The sequence below is a fragment of the Capsella rubella genome, unplaced genomic scaffold, assembly GCF_000375325.1.
Source record: "Capsella rubella cultivar Monte Gargano unplaced genomic scaffold, Caprub1_0 scaffold_6, whole genome shotgun sequence".
Taxonomy (NCBI): domain Eukaryota; kingdom Viridiplantae; phylum Streptophyta; class Magnoliopsida; order Brassicales; family Brassicaceae; genus Capsella; species Capsella rubella.
This window is the reverse complement of record NW_006238918.1, coordinates 13,424,531-13,438,777: the sequence shown is the minus strand read 5'-3', so window position 1 is coordinate 13,438,777 and position 14,247 is coordinate 13,424,531. Positions and strand designations below refer to the sequence as shown.

At 34.0% G+C, this 14,247-nt stretch overlaps 4 protein-coding genes across 5 annotated transcripts; all 4 read left to right on the top strand.

Annotated features, from left to right (window-relative positions):
- The first annotated feature begins 608 nt into the window (after nt 1-608).
- Nucleotides 609-3,434, top strand: LOC17883694. Its single transcript, XM_023780588.1, has 7 exons — nt 609-799; nt 976-1,045; nt 1,139-1,203; nt 1,302-1,388; nt 1,482-1,621; nt 2,551-2,605; nt 3,018-3,434. The coding sequence occupies exons 2-7, from the start codon at nt 976-978 to the stop codon at nt 3,234-3,236; spliced, it is 636 nt and encodes a 211-aa protein (XP_023636356.1). The 5' UTR covers nt 609-799; the 3' UTR covers nt 3,237-3,434.
- A 3,363-nt stretch (nt 3,435-6,797) lies between these two features.
- LOC17883692 (UDP-glucose 4-epimerase 5) lies at nt 6,798-9,342 on the top strand. Its single transcript, XM_006288002.2, has 9 exons — nt 6,798-7,058; nt 7,768-7,817; nt 7,938-8,073; nt 8,169-8,270; nt 8,351-8,578; nt 8,654-8,732; nt 8,815-8,897; nt 8,978-9,069; nt 9,148-9,342. Exons 1-9 carry the CDS (start codon nt 6,873-6,875, stop codon nt 9,245-9,247), a joined length of 1,056 nt encoding a protein of 351 aa, XP_006288064.1. The 5' UTR covers nt 6,798-6,872; the 3' UTR covers nt 9,248-9,342.
- Nucleotides 9,343-9,949: 607 nt separating this feature from the next.
- Nucleotides 9,950-11,933, top strand: LOC17882362 (GDSL esterase/lipase At4g10955). 2 transcript variants are annotated; one of them, XM_023781711.1, is made up of 4 exons: nt 9,950-10,094; nt 10,327-10,406; nt 10,633-11,219; nt 11,394-11,933. In XM_023781711.1, exons 2-4 carry the CDS (start codon nt 10,342-10,344, stop codon nt 11,795-11,797), a joined length of 1,056 nt encoding a protein of 351 aa, XP_023637479.1. In that variant the 5' UTR covers nt 9,950-10,094; nt 10,327-10,341; the 3' UTR covers nt 11,798-11,933. The 2 variants fall into 2 exon arrangements, with proteins under 2 accessions (XP_023637479.1, XP_006288062.1); XM_006288000.2 differs by having other exon boundaries at nt 10,319-10,406.
- Nucleotides 11,934-12,009: 76 nt separating this feature from the next.
- Nucleotides 12,010-14,229, top strand: LOC17882279 (GDSL esterase/lipase At5g08460). The gene is made up of 5 exons (XM_023781710.1): nt 12,010-12,382; nt 12,601-12,728; nt 12,818-13,057; nt 13,407-13,662; nt 13,829-14,229. Exons 1-5 carry the CDS (start codon nt 12,037-12,039, stop codon nt 14,056-14,058), a joined length of 1,200 nt encoding a protein of 399 aa, XP_023637478.1. The 5' UTR covers nt 12,010-12,036; the 3' UTR covers nt 14,059-14,229.
- Nucleotides 14,230-14,247: the final 18 nt, after the last annotated feature.

Below are 14,247 nucleotides of genomic sequence, written 5' to 3'. Positions count from 1 at the left end.
GTGTAATTCGAAAAGTTTTATTTTATGTTTGGTTTTTTTTATTCTCCAGTTTGTTAAATTGATATAATTTTTTATTTTCTATTAAATTTATTTGGTATTGAACCCTGGGATATAGTAGGGGATATCATTTCACCGAAATATTATAATGAAAAAGTAGTTTCATTTGCATTTATGTATGTTGTTTCTTTATTGTAATAATATGTTTATAACTTTTTACATCAATTAGTTGGTCATAATTTCATAACGTATATTTATGTATATATCTTTATAGTAAGTCTTTCTACATTATAATCATTATAAGTGATATAACTACTTATTAGAAATGAGTTCCTTTACTAACATGCATTCATCGAATATTAAGTTTAAATAAGAATCCAAATGATGACTTAAAATATTTAAAACATTATATAATTTATTTATTTTATACTATAAATATAAACTTTATAACTGAAATTAAACTTAGATAAATAATTTCTTGATAAATTTTCAACATTAATTAAATAAATATACACTTTAGTTATATGAGATTGTTAAAACTGAGATTGTTCAAAGAAGAAGAAAAAGGCTTGCAAACATCCAATCATCTTTTCGAATGAGAAAGCGCCACGTATACATTTTTCAGTAGGGAGCCGCCGACAACTACTCGATAGATAACATCTGCTGTTTCACCTAGAAAATTGCTTCCGAGTTGACTCAGTTTGCTCTGGTTTCACTCGTTGTCCGATCCCAAAAAAAGAAAGAAAGAAGAAAGGCCTTTCCTCTTGGGTCTTGCGAGTGAGACAACCTACTTCTCAAATCGGTAAACAATTTCATCTCTTTAGCTTCCTCAATACTCAACGAGTCAAGGTTACTTTAGGGTTCTGTTTTGATTGATGTTTGAAAAACTAGGGTTTGTTTATCTCTTTTTGTATCTCCTTGCTTCTTAGTCTTATTCCTGATTTGGGTTTTGGTTTGATTTGTGTTCTGTTTGTGAAGATGGCGACTGAGAAACCTATTACTACAGAGACTGTTGCACTCACTGAGAAGAAGATGGACATGTCTTTAGGTGTGTTTACTCATAGTTTCATACAAAGATGTATCCTTTTTGTATTTATAGCTGATGATCATTCATATTTGTATTGTGGCCTTGTGGGAATAGATGAAATTATCAAGATGGAGAAGAGTAATACCAATGTGAATAAGGGCAAGAAACAGAGAGCATCAGTAAGCTTACATTGGTTTACTGTCTTTTGTCAAAGGGATTTGATGTCTCTTTTGATTCTTTATTGAACATTTGGTATGTGATTGTTGTGTTTGAGCAGAATAAAAAGGAGAAATTTAATGGTGCTGCGAAGAATCGTGCGGTTAAAGCACAGCGTTATATGGACTCACGGTCTGATGTTAGACAGGTTAGTACTGTTGTGTTCTTGGTCAATTTGATGTCTTTACTTTGTTCACTTGGGTTGTTGTTGTTGAGATTTATGTTATATCATAATTTTCAGGGTGCTTTTGCTAAGAGAAGGTCTAATTTCCAAGGAAATCAGTTTCCTGTTACAACAACCGTTGCTCGTAAAGCTGCTTCTGCTACTCCGCGTGGTAGGCCTTATAATGCTGGAAACACGACAAATACAAATCAAACAAGGTCTAGACTGCTTGATAAAAGTCTTCTATGATCTTTCTTTGTTTATGATGCGACAAGCTTCTTAGCCAACCTTACTATAGGGTATTTCTGTGGAAAGCAACATGGGTTTGAATGTTTTTGTTTCTTTAATCCCTTCCTGGATGGTCATCATATTGGTAGTCATTCAAATCATGTAGTTGAGTTTAAGTGGGTAGTTGGAGGTGTGAATAAACACTCATGGTTTATCATACTTGAGATGAAGGAAGGAGTTCGAGCTCATTCAATATTGGAGTTTCTGAAGACTTTCTCTATTATTTGTTGAAGTCAGTGTGTAATTGTCAGAATGTCAGATTTAGCAAGTTGGTGCAATATGAAACCGTACATGGTCAGGGATGTTATCACACTCAATTCATGAGAGTCAGTTGCATTCATAGCTACTAGATGTTGAATTCTGTCTTTTTGCTGCATCCTGAAGGGCATAGCTTGGTTCTGTTGGTCGATTGTTGTGACATTGAAATGGTAGATGCACGGTTACTGGGACAGCATAGAGCACTCAAAATGCTCATATACACTGTTACTTGTTACTGGATCGTCTTTCAAACTTTCTGCACTTGATTCCTGATAAAGTCTTAAAGAATTTGCTTTTCTCGGGACCAGAAGTGTTCTTGATGAATTCAAGATTAAATCCGTGGAAATTTCAAGAACTGCTCCTTTTTTCGTAGCTAAACTGGGGAGTTATTACCTTTAGTAGGCATTAATTTATTCATTCTTGCATCAGCCGGAAAAGAAATTTACTTGCGCTGAAGGCTCTAGGATCACAAAGTGTTTCCTTGTCTATTATAAAAGGCTCTTTCTTTAACATTTTCTTTCTTCAGTATGTTGACCTATTGGTGCAAGTTGTCAGCTTGAAAACGTTTTGCCAGATTATTTAACCTCTTTCTTTTGTGCAGGTTTATTACTCCGCCAGTTCAGAATAGATCTGTACAGAGAGGGTTTGTCGCAAAGGTAACGTATACCTACCCATCTGTTAGGCTGCACTAGATCAGCTTTTTAAACATTTTATTCGGTTATGTGACCCAAAGTGATTAGGGAAACAACTTCTGCCATTTTAGCTGCATCCATAAACTGTCTTAGTGGGTGCATGTTATCTAAGGGGTTTGTTTTGAGATAAATTTGCTTTGGAAGCGTCCAAGAGCGAACTTTAAGAAACTGTAATTTAGAAAGAACTAGTAGACCTATCATGAGTAATAAACAGACCCAATTGTGCTTGAAAACTGATCTTATATGTGTATCTTGAGTGTTATATGAGCATTTTAATGAAAAGCATTTATCACTTTTGACATCAATAACTAAAGAAAATTTGCAAGTGATTGATTGATGGGTTTATTAAGCATCTTAATCTGCAAATACAATGCAGCAACATCAGCAGCAGAAGCAAGCAAATGGACAGAGGCAATGGCCTCAGACACTGGACTCTCGTTTTGCAAATATGAAGGAAGAGAGATTGAGAATGAGTAGGTTTGCAGAGAATAGAAGCAATGTAGGAAGCAATGGCGCTGGATTGTATCAGCATCAGCAGCAGCAGCAGCGTTCGATGGTCCCGTGGGGGAGGAGAGCTGCAAGATTCCAAAACTGATTTATAAGATCATTACAACAATGGTGTTTCTTGGGTAGGGTGAATACATATGCTACTTATGCAGTTTGGTTTGAATTCAATATCTATTTGTGAATCTCTTTCTTGAAACTAGCAGAAAAAACAAAAATCTTGAATCTTCTTGTTGTCCTTTGGGTGTTCTTTAGTCAGTGAATGAGGGATAGAGAAATTGACCATTTTGCCCTTTCAGCTCTTTAGTAAAAAAAAATAGCCTTCGGTTTACTACAAACAGAGCCGGTAATTCGGTTTTGATCAGGTACTGAAACTGGTCGGAAATGAACCGAACAGAGTTTTCGTTTATTCTGGTTAACAAAACTTTACTGAATTGAGCTGATATTTTTCTTGTTTCTCCCGTTAAAATCTGGTAAAACCGGTTTAATCGGTTAAAATTGGTTACTTAGGTTCGGTTTTATATATATTTTGGTCTGTTTAGTTTAATTTTGGTTTAAATTTCGGTTTCCAAAAAAATGTCACTTATCTGGTTGGTGAACTGAACTGTAAACCGAACATGTTTTAAGATAATTCTTAATTGAACCAACTGCTTAACCGAATTTGAACCAGATATTGAAGATACGGTAGGATTCGAGTAAGAAAATCCGGTTTTTCCGGTTCTGTTAAAACTACTAACCAATAATGCTTGTAGAAAAATCTAACCATTTCAGATTATTATAATTAAAAGTCAACTGATTTGATACACTTGTTGTAGTATTTGTAAAAGCTATTTTCAATCCATTAAGGCTGAAGGTATTGAGACAACTTTTGCTTTTCTCGAAGTTCCTAGAGTTGAAAAGCTTTGACGATATTTAAAATTCGTGGTGCTGATGCTAAATAACTAACTCTAAACGATACAAACCGAGTCAAATGTACAAAAAAAATTAATATTGTGTTAAGGTGAATTTTAGGATAAAACTCATTTTTCTAAAAGGATGTTTTCATATTTTTCGGTAATTACTTTAACACGTATAAGTCAACAAGTCAATCTTACGTAACTAATGGCCAAGGATCATTCAAGTCGTGTTCTCTCGCATGGTCGGCATTGACATTGACTCTTTTTTTGATAAATCTAATCAGAATTTAATATAAGTGTTTTTAAATTTGAGACCTCACTTGCTTCGACAAGTGGAAAGTGCACACAACACCATCACACACACACATTGGAGTCTTGGACTTCTCTATTCTTCTTGTTGCTTCTAAAGAAGAATTCCTTATTCAACATTTTATTAGAATTTAATAAAAGGCTCACATTGATTAACAAATTTTGACTATTCTAATAATGTTTCTTTCCAAAAAAAAAAAAAACCCATGCTTAAATATTACATTAGTTATCGATTAAAAATATATTATTTTGAGGATATAAGAATGTGTGATACTAAATACAAAAATCCTTGGAAAGTAAATATGCAGGAGATATTCTCAAATCTCGTGACCTCCCAATTTTGAGGGATAATGTCTTGTGCACTAAAAAAAATACTAATTGGATATCACTAATATTAAAACACTGTTTTTTATTGGAGAATAATATGTTTTTTTATTGGAGAATAATATGTTTTTTTAACATCAATCAAACATAAAAGTTTGGTATTCATAACCAATGCTTAAAACAAAAAAAAAAAAAAGAATCTCAAAATTGTATGGATATAACAATAACTGATAGTTTCCATAAAAAGAAAGTACACATATTTCTTCTGTTTTTATTAACACTACAGAGAAAACCCGCGCAACACGCGGGATTGTTCGCTATGAATTTTTCCTTAGATTACTGAAATAATAATTTACAAAAAGTTGATAAAAATTAATAATACACAAACAAATGTATGTCAATCCCAACTATTCCAAGTCCAACCATTTAAATTCTTTATATTTTTTTTAAAAAACCACATACATTAATTACACTTACTTGTTTTCGGATTAAAAATACACAAAACAGTAATTACTCTTACTAGTTTCAACCAAATTGAGAATATTTTTCTTTCAACACCATCTTGTTCTAGAATTTTATACCTATGTATAATATAAAATAATAATTATTTATATTAATACATTTTCAAATGATAAAAGTTATATCATGATGATAGTATTATGTTATACAATAAGATATTTTAAAACTAGTTTTACCTGTGACGAAAGATAAATTAATTCATGTTTAATTGTAATATTCAGAAAAACAAAGAAAATGTTATAAGTATTTACCATTTGTTAAACTGATATTAATTTAATATTGAAAATATATGTAGAAGATTATATACATAAAGAGGATGAATATATAATTATTAAAATTTAGATGGCGAAATATTAAATGTTATTTTGAGTATTTAGTTAACTAACATATGATGGTCCACTGGAGGATGAATATTATATATCACAGGAGCTGAAAAACAGATTCCGCGCAAAAAGTTTTGGAATGCCAACCCAAAAATACCATTACATGTTTCTCGGTTGCCTTGACGAAGATTTAAAGATAGAAAAAATTAATTAGTTATGATAAAACAAATAAACTATTCAGTTATACATTAATATGTAAAAAAAATATTGATTTTAATGGAGAACAATACATTTGGACACTTGGAATTTGGTAATTTGGAAAAAAAAACATCAATTTTTTTTTGTCAACACAGTTTTGTAACATCAATAAAGTTGCAATTTTTATATATAAAACAAACATAAAATTTGGTATTATATTACAAAACAATCCTTTCTTAAAAATCCTCAAAATTGCACGAATATAACAAAAAAAATGAAAATTACATTGATCTTAGTAATAATTTCTAAAAACAAAAATTAAGATTTTCTTGGTCTAATTAGATTCGATATTAATAAAATCTAAATTTTGTAAATGAGTTAGATCTAATTTGGCTAAATCAACACTACCTATGAAACAAAGATCAATTAATAAAAAAAATTGAAGTGTTCTTATACATAGTTTTGAATTGATGTTGTAGGTAAACCAGACTAATCTATCATTAGTGTAGTTTACTCTATTTTTACACATGAACAATAACCCTAGACTAAGTTTATATGTGTATTAAACTCTAATTGTGACTTCTTATATTTTTTTAATTAACATTACCAAAATTTTAATTTATTAATAATAGAAAAAGAATATTTAATACACAAGCGAATTTATCCGTCTTAATTGCTTTAAATTTACCCATTTAAATCTTATATTTTATTAAATTTGGGGTAGGTGAATTACATACTAAAAAAAAAAAAGAATTATTCACAGTATCATATCGCGTATTAGATTCTGTTAATATTGTTCGGCTGATTAGTTAAAGTTAAACAAAAACGTTACCATTCCCTTGATTTTAAGAAAACGTGTTAGAAAAATCAGTTTCCAAAAACTCGTAATATCTCCAACCACACCATATTCCGCCACGTGTCATTTTCATTAATATTCCATTTCCCTTAATTAGAAAAACGTATAATATATAGTTTACGTTTATTAATTAAAAACTAATCCCTAAAGTTTAATGAAAAATAATAATATTCACGTAACCATCACCGTTTCTATAAATCAAAAACACTCTTTCGTTGGAGAAACAGATCACAAAAAAACACAACAAAACAAACCAAACCAAACAAAAACACTTTTTTTTTTTTGCTCTGTTCGTTTAAACCATGATGGCTAAGAACGTTTTAGTGACAGGTGGTGCTGGATACATCGGTAGTCACACGGTGCTTCAACTTCTTCTCGGTGGTTACTCCGCCGTTGTTGTTGATAATCTCGACAATTCCTCCGCCGTCTCTCTTCAGCGCGTGAAGAAACTCGCCGCCGAACACGGTCAACGTCTCTCCTTCCACCAGGTTCGGTGAATTATTCTTTCTTTGGATTTTTTTTTTTGTGTTTTGTATTGATGATTTCAACGTATAATTGGGATTTTATGATTTGACTTGTTTGATCATTTGTGATTTGACTACGAAGGCTCTTGTTTTTGTGATTTTTTTTTTCCTGGGCCTAAATTTTAGGAATAAAAATATCATTTTTTCTTAATAATTAGAGTCTAACTGGTAGCACAAATAATAAAAAATCTAACATATAGAAAAAACAGTTTGCGGTATGTAGATACTTACAAAACGTTAATTTGATTGATAAAAACGGTATAAAAAATTTAACATATAGAAAAAAACAGTTTGCGGTACGTAGATACTTGAAAAAACGTTAATTTGATTGATAAAAACGGTATAAAAATATATTAAAAATGCATATTTTTATACACATTTTGTGAATTTTTTATATAATAAAAATGGTGGTTATAAGTCACACTCATCATTTTTATAATCTAATATCAGAGAAAAGTGTAATAAAAGTAAAAGGCCTAATCAGTACCATGCTAAAGTCTATAATATATATAATCCCAATTTATATTTTTTTGTATTTGTTTGAAAATGGTAAATTTAATTCTATAGTTCTTCTGAATTTAGATTGTTTTTGTTTAGTTGCTATGAGAACTCAAAAGCATCTGTTTGATTAAGAGTTCTGTTGAAACTTGAATATGTTTTGTCTTAATTGCAGGTGGATCTCCGAGACAAACCTGCCCTTGAGAAGATATTCTCAGAAACTAAGTATGATTGATAGTATAAAGAAAACATTCTTTTAGCTTTTTTAATTCACTTTTGGCACAATGATGATGCATATAATTTGGTGTTTAGTGATGAACGTGGAATTATTATTACATCTTACAGGTTTGATGCAGTGATACACTTTGCTGGACTTAAAGCAGTTGGTGAGAGTGTTGAGAAGCCTTTGCTCTATTATAATAATAACCTTATTGGGACTATTACTCTTTTGGAAGTTATGTCTCAACATGGCTGCAAAAATGTTAGTATATGTCTCTTTCTTTATCACTTGCCACCACCACATGTCCTTTTTGTTTTCTTGGAAGATACTTATGATTAGCCTACTTTGTTTTCCAGCTTGTGTTTTCATCATCAGCTACTGTGTATGGCTCTCCAAAAGAAGTTCCTTGTACTGAGGAGTCTCCTATATCTGCATTGAACCCATATGGACGAACTAAGGTGTTCTCTTTTACCAACAACTACTCTCTTTAGTGTTGATGAAGATGAAATGTGTGAATCTGATTTCTTTGTTGTTGTAGCTATTCATTGAGGAAATCTGCCGTGATGTATACGGTTCTGACTCAGAATGGAAGATTATACTGCTTAGGTATTTCAATCCTGTTGGTGCACATCCTAGTGGTGAAATTGGTGAAGATCCTCGCGGTGTTCCGAACAATCTCATGCCTTATGTTCAGCAAGTTGCTGTTGGCAGGAGACCTCACCTCACTGTCTTTGGAAATGATTACAATACTAAAGATGGAACAGGGGTATGTCTTTATGTCTTTATGTAAAAAGTAGAGTTCTCGACATTTTGGTCTCATTGTTGTTTTGTTTGGTATCAGGTTCGAGATTACATTCATGTTATTGATCTAGCTGATGGACACATAGCTGCTCTTCGCAAGCTAGAAGATAACAATATCGGTATATATGATGATATTATGATCTCTCTTCTCTACTATATATAGTCATATCCTTAAATCTCTGAACTTTGGTATGTGTGTAGGTTGTGAAGTGTACAATCTTGGAACAGGAAATGGAACATCTGTTCTTGAAATGGTTGATGCTTTCGAAAAAGCGTCCGGGAAGGTAAAAGAACATGCCACTCTATACGTTCTTGGATTCTTCTTTAGTCATAGTTTTATAAAACCTTCTTTTGTGGATTTCAGAACATCCCTCTTGTGATCGCTGGACGTCGTCAAGGAGATGCTGAAGTTGTTTACGCCTCAACGGAAAGAGCAGAACGTGAACTGAATTGGAAGTAAGTTCATTTCTTTAGTCCTCCCTCAATACTTAAAATGAAATGGTCTAATTTGAGGTTGTGTAAACAATGTTGCAGGGCCAAATATGGAATTGAGGAGATGTGTAGAGATTTGTGGAACTGGGCTAGTAATCATCCTTATGGATATGATTCATCATCTTCTGAAGACACCTCTTAATAACTTTTCTTAATTGTTTTTCTTTTGCTAAAACATATTTGTCCACACTTAATCTATATATATAATAGGAGAGTTCTCTCTCCATCTAACCTATCCACGTCAGCATCCACCTCATCAAAATTTTTTTTTAAAATTAAACTATATTGAAATATTTAAAATGTTTATTTATTGCATATTTATGTAACTCATAATTAATAGAAAATTAAATTAAATAAAAATGAATTAAATTATTTTAAAGAGATATTGTGAAAATGTTATCAATAATAGTAAATATGATCATATATAATTGATTTATTTAATCGGTTAATAAGATTTAGAATGGAAGAAAAAATTAAATACATGGTAGAGTAAATATTATTAGTGGAGAAATTTATGATTTATTTACTCCTCCATAGAATGGAGCAATTTATTAATTTATAGAAATTATTAATTTATCGAGTATTAATTTATAGAGGTTTTACTATAATTATTATAAATAAAAAACAATAAAGATTCAGATTTTAGTGACATATAGGGACATTGTGTATTATTAATATTTATGTAAAAAAAATCTCTTGAATATTACATTTGTAATTAATTATTTACGATTTTTGTGTGCTTTTTATATCAAAAAAGATTTGAAATAAAAAATACAAAGCAAATGTTTAGCTTTATATGGCAAAAATGAACCTTGAGGACGATACGATGTCGTTTTCGGATCGGTGATAGTTGAAATGTCTCTTTCTGAAGCTTTTAAGGATATTGCCCACACACTCTTCTTCTTCGGTTCTTCCATTACTACTTCTTTATAAAACCACCATCACACTGAGACAGTAACAAAACTTCAGATCTGAATCAATCTCACAAGGTTCGTCTAGCTTCGTTTTGTTCGTTTCATTGTTCTTTTGTCTATGTGATTGATCTGATTAACAATATCATAACTTTTGATTGAGCTTGTGTTTTGTGTTGTTGTTTACAAAAATCAAATTTTTTTGGAAGTAGATTAGATTATGAAAATGTTATGATTAGGATTTAGGATTCTAACGCTTTTGGGAATTAAAGAGTAAGATTTAACATTTTGAATATGGTCAGTGGTACAGAAAGAAGAAGAAGGAATGATGATTTGTGAAAGAGATGACTTTAGTCTCACTGGGCCATTGCACTTAACAGCTATAGATTGGTTTGCATCTTTCACTCTTCTCTTCATCTTCTGTGGTTTTGTTTTCTTTTGTCTTAAAAGCTTAATCTTTGTGTTCATAAATTGCTGTTGAGTTAGCTAATGTTGTGGTTCGGAGCTAAGCCTGCTTAAAACTGTACCCTTGTGTTTAAAAAAGCCATAAAGATTGTTCCTTTATGTTAAAAATGATTCCTTTACTTGTTTCTTGGTTGTTTTGTTGAATTTGCAGGGCTAATGAACATCATAGAAGATCTGTAGCTGCTTCTTTGGTTCAAGGAATCTATGTAGCTGAGCGCGACCGTCAGCTACAAAGGGAAGGTCCTGATTTAGCTCTGTCCCCAATATGGTCTGAGTTTTTCCATTTCCGCCTTATTCGTAAGCTTGTGGATGATGCTGATATCTCCATATTCGGAGGTATCTATGAGTATAAACCGCCTCAACAGCTCTCTCAAACAGTCAAATCCGTGGAACTGAGTCCGCGTTTTGTGATTGCATTCAGAGGAACGGTTACAAAAGCGGACTCTATTTCCCGTGACATCGAGTTAGATTTCCATGTTATCAGAAACGGGCTTCACACGACGACAAGGTTTGAGATAGCTATCCAAGCGGTGAGAAATATAATTGCTTCGGTTGGTGGTGGTTCGAATGTGTGGCTTGCTGGTCATTCTCTTGGTGCATCCATGGCATTGCTTATTGGGAAAACAACAGCTAGAACCGGAGTTTTGCCTGAGTGTTTCGCCTTCAATCCACCGTTTTTATCTGCTCCTATCGAAAGAATCAAGGATAAGAGGATCAAACATGGGATACGCATTGCAGGTAAATAACTAAACTCTTCCAAACCAATCCATTTAGTGTCATTCTTTAAGATACTGTTCTTAGGGTTTCAAGATGACACACAAACTGAACCAAACCGAACTGTATTCTAGACTTTAACATTTCGTATTAATCGTTTAGAAACTCGACTGATCCGAGCTGCTATCTAAAATGTAGGCAGTGTGATCACAGCTGGACTTGCTCTAGCAAAAAAAGCCACCCAACAATACAGCCAAAACAACCGTGCATTACCCGCAATTCCCGACCCATTTGCCTCCTTATCCGACTGGTTCCCGCGGCTGTACGTCAACCCCGGAGACCACTTATGCTCAGAGTATATAGGCTACTTCGAGCATCGAAACAAGATGGAAGAAATCGGAATCGGGTTTGTAGAGCGTGTAGCGACGCAGCACTCGTTGGGCGGTATACTCTTAGGAGGACAAGACCCGGTACATCTGATGCCGTCTTCAGTTTTAACAGTGAACTTAAGCTCGTCAAGAGACTTTAAACAAGCTCATGGGATTCATCAGTGGTGGAAAGAAGATCATAAGTTTGACACCAAAGTATACCAATACAAATGATTCGTACTAATTTTAATTATAAATCAAGTTAACCGGTATATGTAAACCGGAATTTGTCTTCTATTTATTTTATAATTTTTCCGGTTCAATGTGTTGTGTAGCTTATATGAATAAAGATCTAGTAACTTGTAAGCGAGTAAGGTGATATAAGACGACGGCGTTTTATTCATCTCTGTAACTAAAACCTCTCCGGCTCTCTCACAGAGCCTCTCCACATTTTTTTCCCGCGCACTTTCTCCATGTCGATCAAGCTTCTCGTTCTTGTTTTCTCTCTTTTGATAATCTTCACGAGACCCAAATTGATCGCCGATCATCACTTGTATCCAAGGATCTCGCCGTTTTATCCTTCGATTCCGCCGTTTCTACCTCCATCGCCGTCGCTCAGAGCCCAATCTCCGGCGGTGAAGCCGTCTTTGCCTTTTGTGCCGGCATTGTTCGTGCTCGGCGATTCTTCTGTGGATTGCGGAACTAATAACTTTCTCGGGACCTTGGCGAGAGCAGATCGTCTTCCTTACGGTAGAGATTTCGATACGCATCAGCCGACGGGGAGGTTTTGCAATGGAAGGATCCCAGTTGATTTTCTAGGTTAAAACCTTTCTTCCCCAAAAAATTTCTGGGTTTTTGATTCTTGTTCTCGGGTTCCTTGTTAGATTTCAAGAACCATTTGCTTTTACTTGATTCTTCGTATTGAAATTAAAGCCAAATTGTCAAATTCGTTGATGTTGTTCTTGAACTGTTAAAGAAAGAGATAGAGATTGAATCATTTGGTTTTTGTTTGTCTACTGCAAAATCTTGTGAAACAGCTGATCGTCTAGGTTTACCATTCGTTCCTAGCTACCTTGGACAAACTGGGACTGTTGAAGACATGTTTCAAGGTGTAAACTATGCATCAGCTGGTGCTGGAATCATTTTGTCTAGTGGATCCGAACTGGTATTACTCAATTCAGCTTGTCTAGTGGATCCGATTTTTTTGTTCGTTTTCAATTTTTTCAATCCTGTGGGGGAACTTTGTTGTTGCAGGGCCAGCGAGTTTCGTTTGCTATGCAGGTTGAGCAGTTTGTTGATACATTCCAGCAGATGATACTGAGTATTGGGGAGCGAGTTGCGGAGCGTTTGGTCTCAAACTCGGTTTTCTACATATCGATCGGAGTGAATGATTACATACATTTCTATATCAGGAACATCTCCAATGTGCAGAATCTCTATACTCCTTGGAATTTTAATCAGTTCTTGGCTACCAATATGAGACAGGAGCTCAAGGTTAGACCTTTGTCCTTTTATCAATATTTATATGTCTGATCTTGGTGGAGAGTCTATAGGGACAAACAAGTATGATTCTGAGGTTAGGATATCACTTTTATAGTTCTACCCAAAAACCTTGAAAAGTGAAACCTTTTAACTGATTAGGACACTAAGCGTTTCTTACATTAAGCTCAAATGACAACCCTTATTCTATTTTGCATCTCTGGTTTATACTGATGTAGAACCCTGAATGGTATCTCAACCCGGCATATTGATAGATTAAAGATGATTGATTCATAAGTACTTTCCTCTTCAATGTATCCGATTTATGTCACCTAATAAGAGAAGTATTGTGTTTGTTTCACAGACTCTGTACAATGTCAAGGTGAGGAGGATGGTGGTGATGGGTTTGCCACCGATTGGCTGTGCACCATACTACCTGTGGAAATACAGGAGCCAGAACGGAGAATGTGTAGAGGAAGTGAACAGCATGATCATGGAATCCAACTTTGTCATGAGATACACAGTAGATAAGCTCAACCGTGAGCTTCCTGGTGCATCCATTATCTACTGCGACGTGTTCCAAAGCGCTATGGACATCCTCAGGAACCACCAACTCTACGGTAAGCAAGCACCACTTCCATCTCAATTCTCACTTCACAAAAAAAGACTACCACTGGTAACAACATTACATTAGTGTCATGCTCACACAGCTTTAAAAAACTTTCTGATCATCTTGTGAGTCTTCTGTTGAAACATAGTTGTGTGTGTGTTCTGTGGTGTGGACAGGTTTTAATGAGACAACAGATGCGTGTTGTGGGCTAGGAAGGTACAAGGGATGGCTTCCATGTATCTCGCCGGAGATGGCTTGCTCCGACGCTTCAGGTCATCTCTGGTGGGACCAGTTTCATCCTACAGACGCCGTTAACGCCATCCTCGCCGACAATGTATGGAATAGTCGCCACGTGGACATGTGTTTCCCTACTAACCTAGAAACTATGCTTCATCATAGTACTTAGGAAATAAAAAGAAACCAACTGTAAAGTGTGGATGAGCTTTTCCAATTTTGATTTTTTGGCCTATAGTCAAAAGAAAAAAACTATGGGGTCTTTTTGTATAAAAGAGGAAAGTACGGGATAGATAAGGGGAAACATAAATTTAGGATCAATGTATTGTTAAATTTGCGTAAATGGCCCACATGAAATAGA